At 43.4% G+C, this 26754-nt stretch overlaps 1 protein-coding gene across 2 annotated transcripts in view; it reads left to right on the top strand.

Annotated features, from left to right (window-relative positions):
* Positions 1-1114: 1114 nt before the first annotated feature.
* The window catches only part of SMPD4 (sphingomyelin phosphodiesterase 4), a 32089-nt gene continuing 6449 nt past the window's right edge, over positions 1115-26754 (top strand). The window contains exons 1-15 of one of the 2 annotated variants that reach the window (XM_066603567.1): positions 1115-1270; positions 9280-9366; positions 9483-9625; positions 9717-9792; positions 12152-12260; positions 13499-13551; positions 13877-14028; positions 14628-14757; positions 20142-20213; positions 20673-20756; positions 21469-21614; positions 22254-22344; positions 23079-23185; positions 25041-25204; positions 25289-25494. In XM_066603567.1, coding sequence (XP_066459664.1) covers positions 1232-1270; positions 9280-9366; positions 9483-9625; positions 9717-9792; positions 12152-12260; positions 13499-13551; positions 13877-14028; positions 14628-14757; positions 20142-20213; positions 20673-20756; positions 21469-21614; positions 22254-22344; positions 23079-23185; positions 25041-25204; positions 25289-25494 — 1659 coding nt within the window. In that variant the 5' untranslated portion in view covers positions 1115-1231. The remainder of the gene's footprint in view (positions 1271-9279; positions 9367-9482; positions 9626-9716; positions 9793-12151; positions 12261-13498; positions 13552-13876; positions 14029-14627; positions 14758-20141; positions 20214-20672; positions 20757-21468; positions 21615-22253; positions 22345-23078; positions 23186-25040; positions 25205-25288; positions 25495-26754) is intronic. The other variant, XM_066603568.1, reaches the window with a different exon arrangement.

Raw genomic sequence — 26754 nt, 5'->3', positions numbered from 1 at the left:
GGATCAGCCAGCACAGTGGATGAGATTTGCAAGAATGTCGTCCAAACGCTGTGGCCAAGCTGCAGTGAAATTGACATGGGCGCAGAATTCAAAGCCGCAGCATGTCAATTCTTTCCCTGTTTCCGTGGCGGACGCTCTCCTCTCTATGGGGAAAGATTGCCGCAGTGGAATACAGGCAGCGAAGCCGCTCCAAAATCCGCAGCGAAAAGCGGTGGGTTTTGAAGCTGCATTTCTCCGGCGGAAATCTTGCGGTATTTCCGTGCGTTCATTCTGCGAGATTTCCGCTGGATTTCGGCCCTGTGTGACCCCAGCCTTATACGCAACTATTTCTGGCAGTCCCATTAACAATAAATTGAGTGGCATTGTGGATGTGCGGTCATCACTTCATTCAATCTCCTCCTCATTGCAGGAGGTGCAGTGAGCCCACAGTGAGGAGGAGGGGGACATCTGACTACCACGCTCACAATCAATGGGGGTCTCAAAAGTGAGACCCCACCGATCAGACTTTTATCACCTATTCTATAGATAGGTAATAAAACTTCATTCTGCTGAAGCTCCTATAATTCTGACAGCAAAATTTAAATCAGCATCTAGAAGTCCTGAATGGGCCTTTCACAAAGAGATCATGGGGTGCCGTTCAGGTGTCATGGCTGCCAGGGGCTTTAGGTCCCCCAGGGCTGCTATGAATGCTTGCCTATTAAAACATACTTGTAGCACGCCTTAATAGAATGAATGTCAAAATATGTAATATTATTGTAGTGCGGTATACTGTAGAAGTGATCAAATGATCGTAAGTTCAAGTCAATTTAAGGGTTAAGAAAAACTGTAAAAATAAGTGCAAAAGCTTTTATTAAATAATTTTAAAAATATTTAACGTTAAACAACCCTTTTCCTAAACTTATGATAAAAAATCATTCGTGTGCATTAAGACTAGAGTAGGCTGGAGGACTACTGGGAGAGCAGGGGGGTACAGAGCGGCTCAGCTCACTCCTAGTCTCATCAGTGTCTCTCTCACTAAGCCCACGTGACGTCCTGCACACCAGCACGTGACTACAGAGTTCAGGCTTCGAGAAAATGGCGGGAAGCAGACTTCCAGCGACCAGTTGTTTGCGGAGCTTTTCTTTCGTTTTCTAATTCAAACGCCGGGGACGCGTTTTGATGACGTCAGAGAAACGAAGCCAGTAACTGAGGCGCGGGGGTTGAACGGGGACGGTTAGAGAAGCTGGTGAGGATGAGTCTCCCCGGGGGACCGCAGCCCAGCTACCTGCTGGTAAGTGGCGGCCAGACCCGCCGCATGCGCTGTGTGTACCGGGCTGGGAAGAGGCCAGGAACTGCTGGCTGCCACTGTGGTTGCCATAGCAGCCTTCAGTGTCACCCAGCTTTCTGACAGTGCTGAATGGCACGTGTTTTGCATGGTTGCCCCTGGAAACGGCATTGGAGTGGAATGTGCTATTCAGGAGAAGGGGTAACCAAGGAGATAAGCGGCACTTCTAGAATAGGGAACAACGATGTAAAAACCGTCTGGTAAAATCTGTGATGTCACATGATCCGCGCAGAAATCTGACGATTTAAACGTTGGTTTGCGTCCGAATTTAACCCCGTTTATTGCGGCAGATCCCTTCGCTCCCGCCAACGCTGTTTCCGTGTAACGGCATCAAGAAGTCTTGGAGGATGGTACACGCCAGTAAACGCTGAAGGGGCCGCAGCGCGCACATGGCCTTCAATCAGATGATTGGCTAGTGGTGAGCCCCAGCTGATCACATGCTGCTGGCCGCTCCTGAGGACAGACCGTCTATTCTTACAGCGTGGATAACTCCTTTATACCTCACGCACGCACGCGGGCGGATTTGAATTGGCGAATCCGCGATCACCCCCCGCGCGGGAGATCCACTGTTCAAGTCGCCTATAGGGAAACATTGAGTGTCCTCACCTCCACACACAGATGTGGGTTTGCTTTGTGAATTCTGCGAGCGTAAAATAAATCGCAGCATGCTCCATTTTAGCGCGGATTCTGCGCGGACCGGCTTCATTGATCTCTATGGAAGCATTTACATTGCAGATTTGTAGGCGAATACTCCTCAGGTTGCTTGGAGGTCAGGCAGGGAGGAAAATATTGTTTCAGCTGTATCCCTGTCACTGATGACAGGCTGGGTATGAAGAACAGAGCAGTCCAGCTCTGTTCTCCATACCCCGCACGGAGCGCTCAGCTGTATAACAGCCGGGCGCTCCGGACAGAGAACAGCTGGATGCAGAAGACAAGTGGGGACACCCAGCTTGTCTTCTGCATCATCTGCTCTGAGTACTCAGCTGTATAACAGCCAGGCACCCAGAGCAGGGAACAGCTGGATGCAGAAGATAGCCGGGACACCCCGCTTGTTTTCTGCATCCTCCGCTGGCAGTGCAAGGTGATCGCTCATCTTGAGTGATCATCTTGCGCTGTAAATGACACAACGATGATCGCTCAAAAGTCACTTGAGCGACATCTTTTGAGCGATAATCGTTGTGTCTAAATGGGCCTTTAGGACAGCACCATAGCGTGAAGAGAATTTGTTTACCAAGGAGAAGACAATCAGATCTCGTGTAGACCCTCAGGAGAGATACTAAACACACCAGCCTAATGCCATATCAAGTGATTTCTACTTGATTCAAATGTGCAAGTGGTTTATATACCATAAATGACATCACAGGAAAAGTATATACCTCCAGAATATACCTTACTAAGAATACTTGATCAGTTACCACTAAAAGATGAACATAAGTTAACATATAACTATAACATGCAAAGAAACCGTTATGAATTCAGTGAAAAGGAATGGGGGGGGGGGGGGGGGGTCTGAGAGACTCTTATCTTCTGTCTGTCTTTATCCCATACCATTCACTGGTATATAGAAAAGGTTTTGTTTAACCCCTTCACTACTTATACTAGCATCATGTTATATCTTCCTAGTCTACAATCTAATAGCAAAAACAATTAACTGATACATTTTCTTAACACATAGCTTAAAGGGGTTGTCCCGCGCCGAAACGTTTTTTGTTTTTTTTTCAATAGCCCCCCCCCCCCCCCGTTCGGCACGAGACAAACCCGATGCAGGGGTTTAAAAAAAAAAAAAACGCGCTCCGGTGACTTCTTACTTACCTTGCGAAGATGGCCGCCGGGATCTTCACTCACGGTGGACCGCATGGTGCACCGTGGGCTCTGTGCGTTCCATTGCCGATTCCAGCCTCCTGATTGGCTGGAATCGGCACACGTGACGGGGCGGAGCTACGAGGAGCAGCTCTCCGGCACGAGCGGCCCCATTCAGAAGGGAGAAGACCGGACTGCGCAAGCGCGTCTAATCGGGCGATTAGACGCTGAAATTAGACGGCACCATGGAGACGAGGACGCTAGCAACGGAGCAGGTAAGTGAATAACTTCTGTATGGCTCATAATTAATGCACGATGTATATTACAAAGTGCATTAATATGGCCATACAGAAGTGCTGAACCCCACTTGCTTTCGCGGGACAACCCCTTTAAGGGCCATTTATTCACTTAGTGCCCGAAATTCACTCAAACAAAGGAATTTGCGCAATAATTATCACATCTAAATGCAGAGCCATCATGCACTAGTCGTATACAGTCCATTAGTCGTTCACGTGCAACCAGCATGAAAATCATCGCTGAGTGTAAACGCAGCAGTCCTTTAGAAGGGACATTAGTTTATGGTGGTGGTGTGACGTGACAGGTTCCCTTTAACCCCTTCAGGACCAGAGATTTTTCATTGTTGTTTTCCATCCCCACTTTCTAAGAGCCATCCATTTTTGTTTTTTTCCTTTGACGTTAGTCGTAATGAGGATACAATTTAGTTTTCCATAGAATGTACAGAAAAACTTTTTAAAATGTTAGGGTGTGGATATATTTTTTTAAAATGCAATTGCGCCATTTTTTTTTGGGGGGGGGGGGTAGTGGGGGTTGGTCTCTACAGCATTCACAACGCAATAAAAATGACACATGAATTTTGGTCTATGGGTCAGTACAATTCTGGTAATGGCAAATTTATATAGTTTTGTTTTTTAAGTGTTTTTCTATATTTAAAAATGAAAGAATTTTTTTTTTTATTAAACCAAACTTGCTCCATATTCTGAGACCTATATTCACAGAGGAGGCAGTGCAGAAAAAGTCTCCAAAATATATAGTAAAGCCCTATCACAGAGGTGACTTAAAAGAAGAATAATTTTTATTAGGAAATTCTTTAAAAATGGGACACATAAGGGCACAACAAATGACGAGGACGTTTAAAAACGTAATGTACTGTATGCAAGGACACACAACACAGTTGCTCAGGAAAGAAGATCCACCAGCGCAGTATTAGATCAAATATTGTGGTCCTGAAGTAATCTTATGGAACCACAGGTCTAAGGTGTCGTGGCCTAATGTGTGAGCTGTTATAGTTGAATCCACTTTTTGTCCTGTCCCGAACAAGATGTAATGCTAGAATGGGTACAAGGATATTGTGGATCAAGCTTCGGAGGAAAGAATCGATTTTTCAACTGTGGATTAATCCTCTGACTAATTACTGTTATACAGTTGCTCGAAAATCGACAGTGAATCTAATATATACAACTGTGTTTTAGAGTTTGAGAATCTTGATGCTTAATCTCTATGCCAAGTCTCTTACCTGTAACAAAGCATCCCAAAATTTATCGGGACTCGACAGGGTCTGAAAATTTTGTGAGACTTGGCAGGATATAAGCACTGATTTTACGGGTCAAAAATGCTCGATATAATGCAAGACCCAGAAAAAACTCCAATCGTTTTTGCTCGATATTTGCTTGTTTTTGCTCAACGCGTTTCCCCACTGGATTATGTGGATCATCAGGAGCATTAAGAAATTGGAGAAGTCTCAATTGACTCAAATGACGAGGAATCAAATGTCCTAACAGTATATAAATAAGGAGGAAACAACTGTTTCGGCAGATTTTAGGAGGTGAACATAACGTAATCAAAGTCTCTGTTTGTAGATCCTTTGTGCTGTCGAGGACCAGAGCATACGGCTAAAGCGACCCCTAGAGATGATAGCGGTGTGACGCTAAGCCGATGTCCTGGGAATATTGCTTAAGCAGAGACTGGGGTAAAGAGAAGTCTCGAAATAAATGGGGGCAATCGCCCCACTCAGAGTATACAGAGTTGTTCACCCATTCCCTATCTGCTCCTTAGAAATTTCTCAAAAGGCATGTGTATCAGGATTGTTCCATATCCAGAATCAGTGGATGGAAACTGGAGAAAATGCTCCAATATAACACGTTAGCTACAAAAAGGCTATGCTGTTTCTAAGTTCCTTCTTTAAGTAGTATCCGAATGTTCCCACCCAAACCTCCCTTTTTCCCCCTTAAGTGTCAAAATGACAGAGTTAGGTAGAGGATACAAGATAAAAATAAAAATTTCCCATAGCCTACCATCTGGGCTATGGACACCAACCTTTTTTGTTTTTATCTTGTATCCTCTACCTAACTCTGTCATTTTGACACTTAAGGGGGAAAAAGGGAGGTTTGGGTGGGAACCTTCGGATACTACTTAAAGGGGTTGTCCCGCGGCAGCAAGTGGGTCTATACACTTCTGTATGGCCATATTAATGCACTTTGTAATGTACATTGTGCATTAATTATGAGCCATACAGAAGTTATCAAAAGTTTTATACTTACCTGCTCCGTTGCTGGCGTCCTCGTCTCCGTGGTGCCGACTAATTTTCGGCCTCCGATGGCCAAATTAGCCGCGCTTGCGCAGTCCGGGTCTTCTGCTGTCTTCAATGGGGCCGCTCGTGCAGAATGCCGACTCCGTGTAGCTCCGCCCCGTCACATGCCGATTCCAGCCAATCAGGAGGCTGGAATCGGCAATGGACCGCACAGAAGAGCTGCGGTCCACGGAGGGAGCAGACCCCGGCGGCCATCTTCAGCAGGTGAGTATGAAGACGCCGGACCGCCGGGATTCAGGTAAGCACTCTCCGGTTTGTTTTTTTAACCCCTGCATCGGGGTTGTCTCGCGCCGAACGGGGGGGGGGGGGGTTAAAAAAAAAACAAAACAAAAAAAAAACCGTTTCGGCGCGGGACAACCCCTTTAAAGAAGGAACTTAGAAACAGCATAGCCTTTTTGTAGCTAACGTGTTATATTGGAGCATTTTCTCCAGTTTCCATCCACTGATTCTGGATATGGAACAATCCTGATACACATGCCTTTTGAGAAATTTCTAAGGAGCAGATAGGGAATGGGTGAACAACTCTGTATACTCTGAGTGGGGCGATTGCCCCCATTTATTTCGAGACTTCTCTTTACCCCAGTCTCTGCTTAAGCAATATTCCCAGGACATCGGCTTAGCGTCACACCGCTATCATCTCTAGGGGTCGCTTTAGCCGTATGCTCTGGTCCTCGACAGCACAAAGGATCTACAAACAGAGACTTTGATTACGTTATGTTCACCTCCTAAAATCTGCCGAAACAGTTGTTTCCTCCTTATTTATATACTGTTAGGACATTTGATTCCTCGTCATTTGAGTCAATTGAGACTTCTCCAATTTCTTAATGCTCCTGATGATCCACATAATCCAGTGGGGAAACGCGTTGAGCAAAAACAAGCAAATATCGAGCAAAAACGATTGGAGTTTTTTCTGGGTCTTGCATTATATCGAGCATTTTTGACCCGTAAAATCAGTGCTTATATCCTGCCAAGTCTCACAAAATTTTCAGACCCTGTCGAGTCCCGATAAATTTTGGGATGCTTTGTTACAGGTAAGAGACTTGGCATAGAGATTAAGCATCAAGATTCTCAAACTCTAAAACACAGTTGTATATATTAGATTCACTGTCGATTTTCGAGCAACTGTATAACAGTAATTAGTCAGAGGATTAATCCACAGTTGAAAAATCGATTCTTTCCTCCGAAGCTTGATCCACAATATCCTTGTACCCATTCTAGCATTACATCTTGTTCGGGACAGGACAAAGTGGATTCAACTATAACAGCTCACACATTAGGCCACGACGCCTTAGACCTGTGGTTCCATAAGATTACTTCAGGACCACAATATTTGATCTAATACTGCGCTGGTGGACCTTCTTTCCTGAGCAACTGTGTTATGTGTGTCCTTACATACAGTACATTACGTTTTTAAACGTCCTCGTCATTTGTTGTGCCCTTATGTGTCCCATTTTTAAAGAATTTCCTAATAAAAATTATTCTTCTTTTAAGTCACCACTGTGATAGGGATATTCTGAGACCTGGAGCTTTTTTATTTTTCCGTCAATTAGCCTATGTAAAGGGGTGAGCTGTAATTTTTAATAATACTATTTTAGGAAGCATGCGTCTTAGGGCTTATTCAGACGACCGTATATCGGCTGGGTATTTACGCCGGCCGATATACGGCGTCCCTCTCTGCAGGGGGAGGAGGCTGGAAGTGCCGGGAGCAGTGCTCTGAGCTCCCGCCCCCTCTCCGCCCCCTGGCACTATTTGTAATGAGGAGACAGAGCCAAGTCCAGAGACTTGGCTCCGCCCCTGTCCCACCCCTCCCATTGCAAATAGTGGCGAGGGGCGGAGAGGGGGCGGGACCTCAGTGCACTGATCCCGGCTCTTCCAGCCTCCTCCCCCTGCAGAGAGGGCCGGCGTGAATACCCGACTGATATACGGTCGTCTAAATAAGGCCTTCGAAAAATAAAAAATCTCAATTCTTGCAATCCGCCTTTTTTAATAGCTTTCTCTGTTTGGAAAACTGGAATAAATGTTGTGATATTTTAATAGTTCAGACTTGTTCATACACAGTGATGCCAAATATGTGTTTTTAATGGGAAAACAGCAAAGGGGGTGGAGGGGAGTGGGCTTTAACGTTTCATTTTTATTAATTTTTTTAAATCTCATTTTGGTAGTTTTATTTTTTTTAGTAAACTTGCAATTATTTGCTTGCTTGTAGTACCATGTTTCCCTGAAAATAAGGCCCTGTCTTAAATAATTTTTTTGCCCCCCCAAAAAGCAGTGTTTAATTTGGGGGGCTTATACACATCTGGCCCGCGGCATCTGAGTCCCTCATGCTGGCCTCCAGCACTACGGCAGGCTTCCGTGACCTATGGGTTGACATATCACTCTCTTTCTGGTGACGGGGCTTTGAATACCCCACCTCCAGCAAGCAAGTGCAGTGATTGGCTGAGGCAGGGGCGCTCATGATCCAATCAGAGCCGGCGCTCGATCATTCACAGCCATTACATCTGTCTGAGGCAGTGGTGCTCTTGAGCCAATCAGAGCACTCGCTTGCTGGAGGTGGGGTATTCAAAGCCCCCTCACCAGAAAGAGAATATGTCAGCGCAGAGGTCACGGAAGCCTGCCGCAGCGTGGGGACCAGCGCGAGGGACTCAGACGCCACAGGCTAGGTGAGTATTGATGTGTGTGTTTTTTTTTTATGTAGTTAAGCCAGGGCTTATTTTCGAGGAAGGGGTTATATTTCAAGCCTCCCCAGAAATCGTGGTCGGCCTTTTTTTTGTGGAAACACGGTATATATTGCAATACTTCAACATTCCAGTACGTAGCAATTGTATTGTTTTGTTTGTGTTGCCTATGAGGCTCTGCCGCAGCAGAAATTGATAGGCATCTATGCATGACTGCCCTGAGAGCTTCCAGTAGGCTCCAAGCTGTCATCCTAGCGCATCGGCGCCCCCTGACTGTGTTGTGGGGGGTGCTAATGAGGCCCAGGAAGGGGGTCCTGCCCTCCCTCTGACTGCTTAGATGCGCAGTCAGCTTTGACCTCTGATCGCAGCACTTACCGGCGGCTTTCAGAAGCAGCTGGTACCCAACGGTTATGGAATGGACTCTGCTCCTGATCCTGCTCCATTCACCCCACATGACTGCCCAATGTAAATTTACCGGCAGTCTTCAAGAGGTTTTCCGGGCAGATGCTATTAATGACCTAACCTCAGGATAGTTGATCAGCTGGGGTCGTATTGGGCGCCTGCTTTCAGTGCCACAAATAGCAGGGTGCAGAGTGGAAGCGGATCGCTCTGACCCCTGTGTAGTGACTGGCGCTTGTAACTGCAGGCGCAGCTCTCATTGATTTTAATGGGACCCCAGCCTGCAAGCACCAGTGCTGCCCATTAAACCCTGTGTGTTGTGGCACTCACAGCGGGCTCCAGATCATCTGACCTGCTGGGGTCCCAGCTGATCAACTATTGATGATCCGTCGGTAGTATCTATCTGGAATTTAATGACTGTATATACAGTATATAGATGTCATATGGCATATATTCCTTTTCTCCCTAAATAGGCCTCCCTGAAGGCGGATTGTGTTAATAAACCTTTTCACCAAAGATGTCAGGATCTGATCCGAGTAATTGAAGATTTTCCGGCAAAGGTACTTTGTATACATATAAGCTATAGTAACAGCTTGTCGTTACTGTTAGAATAAGCGGCTTACAATGGGACATGCATCGTGCCGCTGACTGTCTGCTCTCCATCACATTCTTGAAGGAGCTGCATGCCATCTTCCCATGGCTGGTGGAGCAGGTGTTTGGCAGTCTGGATGGCAGCATTGTGGGCTGGAACCTAAGATGCTTACAGGAGAAGATTAGTCCTGTGGACTTCCATTCTACCCTGTTCTTTCTAGACCCCAGGTGAGTCCGCCATGTTTTTGATCCATTTTACTTCTTATTTATGTCCGTTTTCTTTGTTAGAAAGTAGTGAATTTTCTCTCTTTCTTCCTAGTGGTGCAATGATGAAACTAATCTATAAGCTCCAAGCAGAGGAATACAGATATGATTTTCCTGTATCGTTCCTGCCAGTAAGTGAACCTTCCTTTGGGATCCACAGGAGAAATGGTTAAAGGGGCTGTCCTACCATAGTAAGGGGGACATAGCATTGTCATTACGTGATGGTGGTAGAACTGTTGTAACCCCGACTAGAAAGAAAGAGTTGCAGTGCTGGCTTAAGGCAAGGGGCATATTTGACAAGGAAAATAAATTTTTTACATGTCAGTGGTCACCTTCAGTTAAAAATTAGCACTAAGTTTCAGGCTGCAATCTTCATTTAGTTTCAGAAGCCCATCATGCAGTTTGCATCCAGTTCCTAGTTTGGGGCTGCGTTCCCTCCGGGCGGAAGTCCCACGGAAATCTTGTGGAATGTCCGCAACAGGACCACATGGAAATTCTGTGAGATTTCCGCAGAGGAAAGGCAGCCTCAAAACCTGCACCATTCGTCACGGGTTTGAAGCGGCTTGTCCACCTGTATTCTGCTCTGGGAATCTCTTCCCATAGAGAGGAGAGAGCCCGCAGCGGAAACGGCAATACAACTGACATGCCGCGGCATGCCAGTTTCAGTGCGGCTTGGCCGCAACAGACTGTCTGCAGCGTGTGGACAAGATTTTGGAAAATCTCGTCCACTTTGCTGCTTAGGCTCAGGTTTAAGATTGCAGGCAGCAAGTCTGCACAGAAATTCCGTGGCAATTCTGCCCCGTGGGAACCCAGCCTTAGAGTTCTTCTATGTGGATGTATCCCTCTCAGTGAAGCATACAGGAAATGAGATGTGTGTGTCCAGGATGCTGCTGCCTTTTCTAGTTTTCATGCGCATTATCACAGCTACATTCCATTGCTGTGCTGCAGTGCGAGGGTGGAGGATGTTGACTCACAGCACTTTTACACAGGACGACAGTTGTCTAAACAATTGTTTAAGGTCGTTAGCGCTCGTATAGAGTGACTAGACTGACAGACTTCACCGCTGAATTGCAAGCTTCTCGCTCAGGGCTTCACCTTCTATGTGAAGCGCTCAGTGAAGAGTGTTTACACTGAACGAGAAGCTCGCAGTCCAACAATGGTTGAAAATCAGCATAAACGAACAGTAAACAATGTTTTTGCATTTACACTGGACAATTATCGCAGAATTTAGTTCGTTTGAATGAAGTTTGAGTAATAATCGCCCCGTGTAAATGGCCCATCAGGCTGACGGCAGCAGCTAGGAGCGATGTGCTATCAGATCTGTGTCAAAAGCAACAAGACAGCCAGCTGTGTGAAGGAGTTAAACTAACTCTACAGCAGCAAAATGCAACAACTTTTTAAATGAAGTCTATTTAGTATGCTTATTTTGTATTTAAGAAGCAAATAAAAACTGCAAAATCAATCTAAAGATGCTTGTACAGGGTGGAGCGCGGTAATTTGCTAATTTGGGAGTGAAATAAAAAAATAATGAACTTGTAAAAACTTTATTTTATATTTTATTTACATTAAACAGTAGTGGAATTTACAAATTATTTGGTTTTAAATATTGTATCTGGCAAATGTTGACCTTCGCTATCCACACACTGCTGCATACGTTTTCGGAAGTTCTCATGCACTCTTTCAAGCATGTCGACTGGTATTCTGGCAATCTCAGCGTCAATATTGTTCCTTAGGTCTTCCAGGGTGTTGCTTTTTTGAGTTGCAGGTTGTGGCAGCGCTGTTGGTCGAAGAGAGGGGAGAGTGGGCGTTGCTTATAGTGGCTGACGGGAAGTTTGTCTGCAGCTGCTTTTCAGTTGCCATCATGCAGTGGACACGTGAGGAGCGTTCATTTTGTGTTGAAGCATATTTTTCAAATAACCACTCGATCATTGCAAAACAACGTATGCAGCAGTGTGTGGATAGCGAAGGTCAACGTTTGCCAGATACAATATTTAAAACCAAATAATTTGTAAATTCCACTACTGTTCAATGTAAATAAAATATAAAATAAAGTTTTTACAAGTTCATTATTTTTTTATTTCACTCCCAAATTAGCAAATTACCGCGCTCCACCCTGTATATTCCATATGGCCCCCTTAAAATAAAAAATATAAAAAAAGGGCGTGATTTATGCGTGCTGCAGCTCCTTCTGTGTTTTCCTGCCTACTTACACTATTCACTTGGATCGCAGCTGTGGTGCAGTTTTCTACATAGCGGGTACCTAGGGGTGCTGCTATACAAGAGAAAATCTGAAGGCAACCCGCTGTCTGCCTTTTCAGCATCTATGGCGCTCCCAGAGATCGAACCTCCGTAATTTATAGTGTTGTTTTTCAGTTGTGTGAAGACCCTTTTGATTGGGCTTGATTGTCAGTCACTTATTTTCTATTAATCGTTATCAGAGATTGCTTTCAGAGTCATGATCTTTTACCTACAATATTTTGTTTTCTCCAGGGTCCTGTGCGTGCATCTATACAGGAGAGAGTCTTGCCTGAGTGTCCTTTCTATCACAACAAGATCCAGTTTCCATCCTCCGGAGGACTTGGTCTACATCTGTCTCTTAGTATCTTTTACGTTGCTATAGAAAAAAATGTGCATATATTATATTAAGTAGGCACTGCGCTTTCAACCAATTTGTGCCTGTACAATGGCCAATGTGATAACTAGCAAAAGTCTTAATCACTTTGTTCGCCTAAAATGACTTTTTTGTACTGAAAATTCACTCTAAGTGCTGGCCATTTAAGGTGTTTTTATTGTTCAAAAAATCGCTGGATCGTTCGAATTTGAGCAATAATTACTCAGTGTAAACACAGCTAACGACTGAACAATGAACGAGAACTTGTTCACTTCATGTCTGTCGTTCGTTTAATGAAACTATAAAACTAAAAAGAAAGGAAAATAAACCTTGTTATTTGTATAGCACCAACTTATTCCGCAGCGCTTTCAGGTAATTTATTACCCCCACCAAGCAGGGTACTCATTTTACCAACAATGGAAGGAGGGAAGGCTGAGTCAACCTTGTGCTGGCTACCCGAACCAATCAGGGATTGAACTCGCAACCTTTAGGTCGTGAGCGAGAGCTTAGGACTGCATTTCTGCTGCTTTAACATTCTCATAGTTCGTTGTCAGCCGCACCGGAGGATCGCTACTTCCCCAAAGTGATACAAAAACTCCTTGCATCAGCAGCAATATCGCATGTTGGCGAACGCGATATTGGGCGGAGTTTCCCAGCTCGACATCACGCTTGCAAATTGCGATGTCCCTGCAGTTGCGAGGCGTTTTTATGACAAAACTGCTTTACATCACTTTGAGGAAGTTGCGATCCTCCGAGACGGCGAAGGATCGCGGACATTCTTCCATTCTTTTTTTCAATGTGGAAACCTTACATCGCACAGCGAGCACCTAGCACATGGTGCGATGTGAGAGCAAGCGCAAGCCTAGAGCCTGCCGCAATTTTATTTCTGCATTGTGGTGCATTGTGATGCGGGAAAAAATTGCTCATGTATGACCCCATACTGAGCGTCACCCTTTACAGCATGCAAACAGAGTTCGGTGGGGAGAAGGGGAGCAGCGGGCATCTTTCCTTCATTTAAAAAAAAAAGTTTGGTGAGCAATTGCTTTATTTTCTTTTACTGCCTGCTAATATTTGTTTGTGTTTGGTTTTTTGGGGGTTTTTTTTGAGAATGCTGCCCTGTCTGAATACAAGAGTAAAATAAATATGTTTAGAATTAGACAGGACATTTTGCTGTGCATGGAATAATGCTTCACTTCTCAGAGGTTTTTTCTTAAGCGCCCCCTCAGATGCTTTTGAGTATTTTATGTTCCACTTTGCCATCTTCTTAATCATCCAGAGGGTAAGTAACCTTAAACGTTTCTGCAAATCTGTACATTGCTGTGTATAACTACCCTTAAATACAGAAAAGGTTGAATCCTTCCACGGTAGTCTTTCACCAATGGGTTTGGCTTTACAAGTATTGACACAAAAAAACTGACTAAAATGCTGCCAATTGAATAAGGCGTTAGATGAGCCAAAGCAGTCATTTGTAATAAAAATACTGATTACATGTAGTATCTGTGTTGTGCTCCTATAATTTCTGCTGTCTACCAGATGACATTTGTGTTCAACCTCCTTACAGTATGAAAATGAATGTTCATAATTTCTACATTTTTCTCTTGCAGAACTTTATCACAGGACAACTTTGCAATTTCTCTGATAACGCCTACTACATCTTGGTTGAGAAGTACCTGAATTGGTTCCTTCCTATAGAAGGAAATGTCCCCCCTCCTCATTTCTCCAACCCTGGAGGAGCGGTGCCATCACCTGCACCTAGGTACTATGCTCTGCTTGGTTGATTTACTTATTTTGGGCTTAATAGTATGCAGTTGTTAAAGGGAACCTGTCACCCGGTATCAGCACTATAAACTAAGTTATGGTGCTCATACGGCAGGTTCTCTTTGGTCTGATGAGGTATTTCTTATACTTGCCTGGCTCCCCAATCCAGCATTGTCACCCTCGGAAGTCAGTGCGGACCATGCAGATGGGCCACTGATCGTACGCTCTATGCGCACGCTCCTATTGATTGCTGTGGGAGTGCGTATGCACAGCATGCAGTCAGCGGTCCAGTTGCATGGTCTGTGCTGACTTGGGAGGTGACAGGGCTGCATCAGGGAGTCGGTTAAGCATGAAAAATACCCCCCTAGGACTCCAAGGAACCTGCTATATGAGCACCATAACTTAGTTTATGATGCTCATACCTGATGACAGGTAGCCTTTTACATAATAGAATTACACATAATGCCATGCACTAGGCAGTGTCCATAACATTGCTCCAACCCTGTAGCAGTGCCCACTATTTTCACAGTATTATATACTTTAAAGCCTATTAGGGGGTTCAGAGTGAATTTGACTAATGTCCTTTTGTTCGTACAGATCTCCATCAATTTCATTAACTTCATATGGGACTAGCCCCAGTCTTTTAAAGAGACACATTTCTCACCAGCACTTGGTGAATGCTGACCCTGCGGCTCAGGAGATATGGAGGTCAGAAACCTTATTGCAGGTGAGTTTCGGAGTTGTGTTGTGTGGGGACATACTTGTTCTCTGATGAAAGGGTATCGGTGTCAGGTCTTTACAGATGAATATTGACCCTGTGATTTATTTATTTATTTATTAACTCCTTCTAAACAACTGCCATGCATTTTACTATTGATGTCCTATCCATCAATGGCAAAAGTCCTGGGGAACCCCTTTAAATGTACAATATGCTGAAATATAAGTCTGCTATGGAGACTAGAAAAAAAGTAAAAATAAGATTAGGGTGTTGTGTTTTTTTTGTTTTTTGTTTTTGTTTGTTGTTTTTAAAGTTTTTGTAATTTTATAAAACTTAAGTTTAGATATGCTCCCTTTTTCCAGTTGTATCAAAAATAAACTTTTTTTGTTTTTCTTTTTTTAAAGCTAATTTGTTGCATAGAAATTGACCTAGTTATAAACCTACTGACCCGCAGAATAAAGATAACCATGAGTGCTTTAAAACTACCCTTCCCACGGCCAAATGTGCATTTTTTTTCCTCATTTCACACCACTTAGAAATTTGTGAAGTTTTCCAATCCATTCTATGGTGCGTTAAGGCCATGTCTCATAAGGGACGGATTTGCAGCAGCCGACATACCGCAACAGAAAATCTCATCCACTCTGCTTCTACTGTAAGTGCTGTGGACTTTCTGTTGCATAGGGTCTGCACGGGAAATCATCGGCAAATCCGCACCGTGTAAACATGGTCTAAATGGTACCAATAATAAAAAAAAATGCAAGTTATCATGCAAAAACCAAGCTCTCATGTGGCTATGTCGCCAGAAAAATAAAGATCTTTGTTTTTTGTTTTGTCTTCAAATGTGGATTAATTTCATATATCAGAATATCAGGGTAATATATTCTAAGTACAGCACCAATCGGGCCCACCCCACTTGCCCCGTTGCCGGCGGTAAAGAAAAAAACACCACACAGGGAGGTCTGGTATAATTCCTCACACGGGGCATGGCTGCGCTTTGCCGACGTGCTTTATTACAGATTACATGAGATCTTATACCCTTTGTCCCATCCCCAACAAGGGGTGATGGGCTTATAACCATATATGGGCAGTCCGGATTTCCGGCCTGACAGTGAAAATTATGTACATGGTTGAACATCTTGATATCTTGTTTCTGGGAAAACGGCCAAGTACACGCGTCCTTCATGTCTGGTTCTTCTTTGCTGTGTTTAAGATACATTTTGTTCAAGATACGTTTTTGTCTTCGCCTGGCAAGGCCTCTTGGAATATCTGATGTAAGGCGACATATAAGTTTTTTTCATTTGGAATTGAATAGAACTTGCATATAGGTATAAAAGTATAAAGAACATATGGCAATATATATATATATATATATATATATATATATACCCTCACAAGAATATTGATTGATTGTGTATCAGATTGTTTCAATGTAACATAGTATGTAAGGCCGATAGAAGATATATGTCCATCCAGTTCAGCCTATTCCTCACCCCGCCCCCCCCCCCAAATGTTGGAATAATCCCTGGATCAACAGCCCCTCTGAAGTTAATAATGATTATAATATTGCATCGCGCAAGGAAGGCATCCAGGCCCCTCTTGAACTCTTTCGGTGAATTTGCCATTACCCTGTCCTCAGGCAGAGAGTTCCATAGTCTGACTGCTCTTACACTAAAGAACCCCCTTCTATGTCAGTGTAGAAACTTTCTTTCCTCTAGACGTAGAGGGCGCCCCCTGGTTACAGTCACAGTCCTGGGTATAAATAGATGATGGGAGAGATCTCTGTATTGTCCCCTGGTATATTTATACATAGTCATTAGGTTGTAGCCGGCTTTTTCTCTACATTAAATAACCCCAATTTTAATAATCTCTCTGGGCATTGTACTCTCCCATTACATTTATTACTGTCGTGGCCCACCTTTGTACCCGCTGAAACTCTGATATGGCCTTGAGTACCGGTGCCCCAAACTGTCCACAATATTCCCTGTGGGATCTGACCAGTGACTTGTAAAGAGGAAAGCAATGTTCTCGTCTTGTGCCCCTAGAGCACTTTTTTTGTTCAAAAACATTTTATTATGACATAGGTGACAAAACATAATTGACAACAATAATATATAGCTGTATAAAAAGGAAATTTAACAGCATATCTCTTCTGCCAGTGGATCTCGAAAAGCATCCAAAGAGTACACCCGTGTCACAGATTTTCAGATAAATCAAACAATATAATAGAACGCAAAGTAAAATAGATGAACACAGGGTAAGAAAGGGAAATCTAGGGGAGGGAAAGGTGGGAAGGGACATCTAGGCCTCAAAGGAGGTTGGAAAAGAGAAATCAACCCTGCCAAGTAAAAATGTTGGCAACTCAGGCTATCTTTGACATTCTCTCATGTGAGGCTGAAGAAACCAGGGTCAAGCCGAAAGATAGCTTTTACTTTGCCATGCCTGAACCTAAAAACAACCATTCTTCCATTCTGGGAGATGACCCAAATTCCAGCCATGGCTGCCATACCGCATAAAATGCATTAAGATCCTAGTCCTCCTCAGCTCTCATCTCCTCATAACGCACCAGTGTGTTGGTTGCCTCCACCTACTGAACTCTGGTTGGGGAAATGTTGGTTTTCCACAATCTTGGGATGATCTACCTAACGGCCTGGACAAAGCATCGTAACAAACCTTTGCTATGGACCCTGGAAACATAGACAACAAAGCCATCCTGCAGGTGAGAACAATGGGAGCGCCACATATCCTGTTACACAGGGCCAAGACATCCGACCACAGAGCTGCCGCTGGGGGACAATCCTACACCTCGTTTGATGCAGACCATGATCCTATTTGCCTTGGCAGCAGCTACCGAACACTGGTTGCTCCAGTTAGGCTTACAGTTAACCAAACTCCCCAAGTCCTTTTCCATGTCAGTGTTACCCAGTGGTTTCCCATCTAGTGTGTAATGGTGACATTTATTTCCTCTGCCAATAACTTTAAATTTATCACTATTAAACCTCATTTGCCACTCCCCCCCCCCCCCCCCCAATTTATCCAGATCCTTTTGCAATCTCCTTGCGTTCTCTCTTGTGTTAATTTCTTTACCTAGTTTTGTGTCATCTGCAAATATTGATATTTTACCTCACAGACCTTCTACCAGATCACTTATATATATATATATATATATATATATATATATATATATATATATATATATATATATATATATGAATAGGGCCAGTACCTAGACTTCAACTTTTCAGGTACTTTCAGTCCAGACCTGCTTTGAATGCACAATTTCCACTGGACTCTACCAAAATCTCCAAATACCCAACAATAGGTATTCTTAAATCACAGGGACCTAGAGGACTAATATCAGCACTTTACACACACTTGTTGTCAGCCAAGATAAGCCATGACCCACTCTCTATTTATGATCAGCGGAAAACAAGAATACTCACATTAACGTCAGAAGACTGGCAGGAGATAATGGAGTCACACCTATGGGTGTCACCAGCAATTAATAACAAACTTATACCGTTTTATATATCATACACCAGGCATATCTCACGCCAGTCCCACTGCAAAAGATGGGTAAAACTGACACCTCCACATGCCACAGATATTACCAGCTGGATGCCGATTTTTGGCATCTGATCTGGGAGTGCCATGTTGGAGAATTTTGGAATTAAGTGTTTACTTTCCTGTCCACACTTTTCCGGTCCCTCTAGCTCTAGACCCTAAAGTGGCGTTATTTGGACTGTTGGATGAGGAGGCGTGGACTCCTCATGACACAATATTTATTAGAGAGGTACTATTCCTGCCAGGTGGATGGCAACGAGATCACCTTCCATTTCATATTGGATAAGATTAGTCGATACAATAATTGCCTTTTGAAAAAGTATATCAGCATCATGGCTGTCACAATAAATTCACAAAAGTTTGGGTGCCTATGGATAAACTCGCCCTCCACAATTCAGGTAATATAAACATAGCAAGAAAGAAATGAAAATAAACACATAGTAAACCGAGCATGTTAGAAAAGAAATAAATACTTTTTTAAAACATTTTCTTTATTATTATTATTACCTTACTTTCAATTGTTTATTGTATATTACAAAATATTACTGTATTGACGGAAACTTAAGTCAAAAACTAAGTATGAGTAATTCTATACATGCCGTAATGTATGTTATATATTGATTTGTGATTTTGCTAATAAAACGGTTAAAAAAAAGAAAAGAATAGGGCCCAATCAGAGTATGTACCATTTTATAACCCCCTCTGCTTTCTATCACTGAGCCAGTTACTTACATTCTTGCCCAGACCATTTTATATACCAACCTTTTATGCTGCACAGTATCAAACGCTTTGGAAAAGTCCAGATACACAAGATCCAGTGACTCTCCGCGGTCCAGTCTAGAACTTGCCTCCCTGTAGAAGTTGATCAGATTGGTTTGACAGGAGTGATCTCTCACAAACCCATGCTGATTTGGAGTTATACAGCCATTTTCGTTGAGGTACTGCAGAATAGCATCGCCTAGAAATAGAGCTCAGCTAGCATGCTCTGATACAGCAGTTACTCGAGCAACTGCTTACTGGTCCGAGTGTGCTGGGGGGGGGGGGGAGATCTCTCTCTTCTTCCCAACCCCCGTCGTCCCCCCGAGCATGCTCAGCCCAGTAAGCAGTTACTCAAGAAGAGCGATGCTCGCTGGAATGCCTGCTGTATCCGAGCGTGCTCGCTCATCTCTACTTAGAAACCCTTCAAACATTTTATCCACAATAGAAGTTGGGCCTCGTGTGGCGCGGAGTGTTAAAACAGCAGAATATGTTCCTAAGCTCTCGCTCACAACCTGGAGGGTTTAATCCCCGCATGATTCAGGTAGCCGGCTCAAGGTTGACTCGGCCTTCTATCCTTCCGAGGTCGGTAAAATGAGTACCCAGCTTGGTGGGGGGTAATAAACAAATTACCTGAAAGCGCTGCGGAATAAGTTGGCGCTATACAAATAACAAGTTCCCTTTAGTTTCCTGGTTCACTTTTTGACCCCTTTTTAAATTGCTGCACCACATTGGCGATGCATCAGTCCAGTGGATCAGACTCCGTCACTATAGAGTTATTAAATATAAGAAACAAGGGTCTGAGTATCACGTTGCTCAGTTACAATTTTGATTTAATCTTTTTAGGACCGCTCTGCAATTCTTGCTGAGTTTGACTTGTGACATTTAGTGGAGAGTTTACTTCATCATTCTGCATCTCATCTGACACTTCATATTCCTCTGTGAATACACTGGAGAAAATGTTGTTTAATAGATCTGTTTTCTCCTCATCACTCTCTACAATTTCTCCGACATCATTTATTAAAGGTCTGACACTTTAAGTATTAAACTTTTTAACATGTTTTTCCTTTCTGCAGATATTTGTCGAAATGTGGCTTCATCATTATTCCCTTGAAATGTACCATAAAATGCAGTCTCCACATGCAAAGGTAACAACCCATTCTGGGTCCTCTATGTATTGTTGTTTTAGTTATTATAGATGGACATGAGATTCCCTTTTAGTGATTGGACATTAGAGACTCTACTTTTTTTGTGTACAAGATTTTCTACTGCTGTCTTCTAGTATTGTGAATGTTTTGCATGTGTGTATTTAAATGTTATGTTTTTCTATGTTGATGACTAAGCATTGCAGAAGTAGATAGCAATACACTGTGTGTCTGGTTTTGCCATGCCTGATGGCATCCAGCGTAACGGCAGTGCAGTAAGACTTGTAACCTAATTGAGCCACAGAATGATCAAATAGTGTCTGGATCTCACATTCTGATGTTGTGTTGCCCAGACTTATTCACTCAGTATGTTTTCTCTCATTCCATGTTTTGTGTTTTTTGTTATTGTCCCTACTTCTTCTCCCCAATTTCTCATCATCCGTTGGCTCCCATGTGTCTCAGCTGGAAGCGCTTCACCACAGGCTCAATGTGTCCAGTACTTCCTACATTAGCCCTCCTCTGCCTGGGTCCCTCCATTCATACCAAGTACTTCCAGTTCTCTGGGACACACGTCTGTGTTGTAAATCGTAGCTGTGGGGAAGGATGGGGCTTTTGCCATTTTGAAATCACTTTTTAGCCAATGCAATCTGGGGGATGATGGGCACAGGCTGCATTCAAGGGCTCTAACAGTTGTTTGACTATGGTGTATTGCTTAAAGCAGCTTTGCTTATATATGATTCACGTTCCTGTAAATGCTGCTCATTCTTTACATGCAAAATACCATCCTTTTCTTTCTGCATTCGGTGGCCTCAGGGGATGCTGCTTTGCCTGCTTTGTTGGCTGGGACTGCGTGACAAGCAATAAACTGCTTTGGCTCAACAGTGTGATTTTTGTATAGAATTTGTGGATTTTAACAAAAAAGTTGCATTCATTCTAATTAGTAACCCATCCTATTTAACACCCAGCAGAGAGATACTGCATTATAACCATATTGTATTTCTTAACACAATGGCACGTGCTAGCTAACTGTATGTAGAAGGCCTTTAAATTTGAGAAATGACTAAAGACGGCTGGGCCTGACACTTTAACTACTGTGTGCAAGGATGAATGCAGTCTTCACTAATATTTCTTAGAAATATGATTCTTCATCTTCAAGTGCAATGCTACTTTTTATTTTATGGCTTTTTGCTGCTCTTAGGCTTATGCTCTTAAGAGTCTACACTGTGGTACAATAACCGCTATTATACTTCATTGCTAGGAGTCTTTTCAGCCCACAGAAGAACATGTCTTATTGGTCAGAGTTCTTGTGAAACACTTGCATGCCTTTGCCAATAGCCTCCGGCCGGAACAGTTATCGTCTGCTGCTCACTCTCACACACAGAGTCCAATGGAAGAGTTAAAAAGGTGAGTTATTTTGCTACAGTTTTCCATTTACAAAGCTGGCAAAAAAGTTGTTTGAATTTTTGCGAAGTTTTTGACCTAGGGTAACGAGACATGTAATGACGGTACAAATGCAATACCTTTTTAATACCTTGTATTGACATAAGGGGTTTTTCTAACCTGAAAGCTGCTTATCCTAAGCAAGTCACTTGGAGGATCAGCTAGGACTTTCAGGAGCCAAGCTGCTGTTATTACCAGGAGAAGCTGCAGGGTAAAAATGGGCCTATTCAGATAAGGCCTCCTGTCCACGGGCGATATTTCACTGCGTTACCTACGGCGATAATCCGCAAGCGGGTAACTCAATGAACGCTTTCCATAGGGTAACTATGGAAAGCGCAGCCCGATGTACTCAAGCAGAAAATCGCTGTGATTTTCCGCTCTCGTATATAAAAATCGTGGCATGCAGCGCTTTTCTGCAATGAACCTATCATAATCAAAAATAATGGAAAATTGCGCCGTGAGATAATTCTCCCCTATGGCAGGTCCCGTGACAGTATATCGCAACGCCCATGGACAACCAGCCTAACTGGGCAACCATTACAACCAATTGTGAGAGCTCATACCAAATAAGTGACCCTCATACTGATATTTTTCTTTCCTTAGGGTTGTTATCCCAAGATTTATACAGCCGAAACTGTACATCTTCCTGCAACATTGCTTTGGTCACTGGCCTCTGGACGCCTCCTTCAGAGCTGTATGTATAACAAAATGTTTTGCAGGTTATTTGTGAATACTGATGTGCGGAATATAAAGCTGCAGTCTTGCACAGAATAACCAGTTTTGGGCCTCATGTCCACAGGCAGATTTTTGCTGCAGAATCCAGAGCGGGTGTTCCACTCCGGATTCCACAGAAATAACCCACCATAGCATGCTATAGAAAAATGATTCTCCATGCACACGAGCAGAAACCAATTGCAGTTTCCGCTCGCGGATGAAAAATCCCAGCATGCTCTATTTTACTGTGATTTTTGCACGGACAACTTCCACTGAAGTCAGTGGAAGCTGTTTGACCTACAGCTCATCCTGAATTGACATTGTGGACAGGCTGCGGATTCCATGGAAAGAGCAAGAGATTTAAAAAAAATAAAAAATAAAATAAATCTGTACTGTGCAGGTGCGCTGGCTTGCACATCTGCACACATCTGCAGTATAGAAGAAAGAAGACATGGACAGGTACGCAGGGTCGTCAGCCAACGGCAGATTCTGTGCGAGATTCTCCATGCGGAATCCACGCGTGCCGTGGACGTGAAGCCTTAATTGATTGTTTATAGACAACCATAATTCCGTGAGGGGTTCAATTTGCAGATTCAAGGCCCCTTTTCTCTTGCATATTTATTCTAATACATGGCCCACTTTAAGTATTTCACTTTTATTTTTTTATTTATTTTTATATGTTAAATATACTGAAAAATTATCTGCTCCTGGCAGGTACTGGAAATGTGGCTGAGTTATGTGCAGCCCTGGAGATATGTTCCTGAGAGATCTTCTTCACCCCTCAGTAATGAACCCCAGAACCGTGCAGTCCCAGAAAAATGGTGAGTAGACTTCAGCAAGTTGGCTTCAGTAGTACACTGGGGAAGGTTCATTATGGCTAGACCACAAATGTCCGAGATGGAAATACTGCTTTAAATCAAAGTTCGAATTAGACATTCATTCTGGGCCTAATATTTAATAATAAAGTGTAGTCTTTCTGGTTGCTGCTGCATAGTGGAGTATGTGGGCAGACAGTGGTTGGTGACATCAGCCTCTGCCCATCTGCTCCATAGGAATGACTATGCTGATATTTAGGATCAGACTGGGGTGGGAGCACACACTCCCACTTCCTCTGTATTGTTACTAAAGAGGGGGGTGGATAGTGTGAAATTATGGCAACACCTTTCCTCATGACTAACGATGCAATTGTGCCAGCCACTGTTGGCTGCCAACATGATATTAAAACAGAAAAAATACCAGAGTAGAAGCTGGAATTATGTAGATAGATATCCATATTATAGAGAGATCTAATCTACATTGATCAGCTTTAACATTAAAGCCACTAAAAGGTGAAGTGAATAACATTACCTCTTGACAATGGCGACTGTCAGGGGTGGGATATGTCAGGCAGCAAGTGAACGGTTAGTTCTTGAAGTTAATGTATTGAAAGCAGGAAAAACTGACAAGCATAAGGATCTGAAGGAACTTTGACAATGGCCACATTGTTATGACTAGGCAACTTGGTCAGAGTAACTCCAAAGCAGCAGGTTTTATGGGGTGTTCCAACCAAAAGTGGCTAAAGGAAGGACAACTGGTGAATCGGCGGCAGGGTCATGGGCACCAAGCGTCATACTCATGGGCAGCGAAGACTAGTTCATCTGGTCCAATGCCACATTGATGCAAACCAAGTAACCCCTTCATGGGAATAGTATTCCCTAGTAGCAGTTGCCCTTTCCGCAGGATATTGCGTCCTGCCTCGCTACTAAAATTGTTGAAGAATGGTTTGAGGAATGTAGAAAAAGGTTTAATGTCTGACATGGCCTTCAAATTCTCCAGATCTTAATTTGAATAAGCGTCGATGGGAATTGCTGGAATAACAAGTCCAGTCCATGGATACTCCAATTTGCAACCGATAGGACTTAAAAGTTATTGTGTTAGGGTCAGATTCCACAGGGTATCTTCGAAAGTCTTGTGAGGGCCATGCCTTGAAGTGTCAGCTGTTCTAGCTGCATGAGGGGGAACCTACACAATATTGGGCAGATTATATTATGGCTGATTAGTGTATATTCAACCCTGACATTACACACAAAGAAACACTGCCTGCAGTTTTGACTTTATTCAATGGGGTAATCTGGGGAGAAAAAGGATGGATTGAAATGTGCTCAGTGCTGTATAAAAAAATAATGTCATGCACGTCTCAACCAGTTCCTCAGAACTCCTTTTCCAAATTTGCCCGGTCCCCATTGCACTGTCCTTCCAGCTCCAGTGATGATGTGCCCCCCCCCCCTCTCCTAACCTCCCTAGTTCGACTCTTAAAAAGGATAGATTTAGCTTAAGAGATAGGTCAAGCGGGTGTCCTACAACTCATTTACCCTTTAATACCTAGACAGGCGCTCCCGTTGCTGTTGCAGGGCAACAAAATTGGGCCCTGACTACATCCCACAGATGGTAATATCTAAAATAGGGATACTCGGGCAAGTCATGGGTTATCTGCAGTTGTAGGAGGGTGCAGAACGTACCCTCACTGACTGTGAATTTCTTATGTTTAACAGCGCTGAGCCCATTTTAATTAAATTTCTCCTCTCCAGACCCCCCTTTCAGATTAAATATTTGTTGCATCTGAGCATTTATGATGATGAATAGGTATTGTTAGCAGCACACTGCAAATGAAACGCTGGATATGTTCTTTACCAACAGGACTTCATTTGTGCAAGAAAACTTGCTTATGTACACAAAGCTTTTCCTTCGCTATTTGAACCGCGCCATCCGTAGTGACCTTGTCAGCCCCAAGAATGCACTAATGCTTTTCAGAGTAGCAAAGGTTTTTTCTCAACCCAATCTACCAGAGATGATCCAGAAAGGTAAAAACAAACCCTTATACTAGCATCAGATATACATAGTCCCAGGGATCCCTGTTGTTATGCATTAACTAACGATCTCTACAGGTGAGCAGTTGCTCCTGGAACCAGAGCCCGTTATGCCCCACCGGCAGCACCGGCTTCTTATGTCTCCAAGCCTTGGTGGAAGCTTTCTTTCATCCTGGCAGCCACCAATTACGGATGCTTCTTTCAAGATCAAGAGTCACGTGTACAGCCTAGAGGGGCAGGACTTCCAGTACACACAAATGTTTGGCAGTGAGACGAGGAATCAGGTAAGTGTAGTGTTTATAGAATAAGCCATAAGGAGGCACAAAGCAATCCTATTGAAATGGCACCTAAAATTAGAAAAGATCAATAGGATAAAAAGTTTAGTCACCATTTTGTTTAAGAATATTCTGTTCTAAGAGTAACATCTGTGTCTGTAGGCTTCTGTGTGCTCTGATCCTGCCTGCAATGTTTTTAAAATTTCAGGTGGCTTTCCTCCCCTGTGTTACAACCTGTTTTACTTTCTATATGGCCTCTTACGATTTTATTAGTCCCATGTATCCAAGGACCATTCTGAGAGGAGAGCTGAATAATCTCAGTCTGCCTGGACTATTATTGGGCCATGTTCAGTAGAACCACTGAAGCATAATCAGGCCGATTAGTAGTCTTACACATCCCCACTTGATTGTAATTTTCTTTTTTTAAACTAGATGCATGGTACTCTTTCAGTAGTAATAGTTTCTTCATTGATGGCCTTATAAGGAAAATGTGTTTTTTTGTTTTTGTTTTTTGTATTTTTAGTTGGGCTCTTTTTGTTTTCTTAGCAAGAGCCATTTTACTGTATTCTAAAAAGGCTTTCAGTTATTTCCATGCAAATGTCTTTTCTCGTCTGTCATTGGGGGACGCAGAAGGCCTTGGGGTATAGCTCCTGCCACTAATAGGCGGACACTAAGCAAAGAAAGACTTAGCCCCTCCTACCAGCTATACACCTCCTACAGGCACTAATCTGTATTAGCTTAGTGTCTGTACGAGGCAGATCTCCTGCTCTGCAGGACTTCTGTCTTTCTTATTTTAGTTTTATTATTTTTCCTTTTTTCCCCTCTAGCTGAGAATCTGGGATGAGCTAACTTCCCTGATTGTCCACAGGTTGGGAAGGTGAACAGTGCTGAATGGGACACAATCTACACCCCCCCTCCAAGAAGACACAGCAGCGCTAAACACTCTGTATCCCGCCAACTGTGGGGTCATCTGAGGTTGCTGCCTGCTTGGTCCATCAGCTTCATTACCCCCTTCCATGAGAGTATTAAGTTGGGGTTAATCAGTACTGGCAGCTCTTCGAGTATCTGGCTTCTCACTTCTTCTAGGAAAGCATTTTTGAATGGCAGATTGCCCTCCCCTTGCAGGCTGGGTTTCTTAGGTTGATGCTATTCAGCCAAGGTGTTACTCATAAATCCTTTACTCCCCACATACCCTGCAAATCGGTCTACACCAGCTTCCAAAAACTCGTTAGCACAGTAGCTGAGCCGGCACAGTAAGATGGGACATTC

Source organism: Eleutherodactylus coqui, chromosome 5, assembly GCF_035609145.1.
Source record: "Eleutherodactylus coqui strain aEleCoq1 chromosome 5, aEleCoq1.hap1, whole genome shotgun sequence".
In the NCBI taxonomy this organism is placed as follows: Eukaryota; Metazoa; Chordata; class Amphibia; order Anura; family Eleutherodactylidae; genus Eleutherodactylus; species Eleutherodactylus coqui.
The sequence above is the reverse complement of the archived record's forward strand: the minus strand, read 5'-3'. Positions and strand labels throughout refer to the sequence as shown.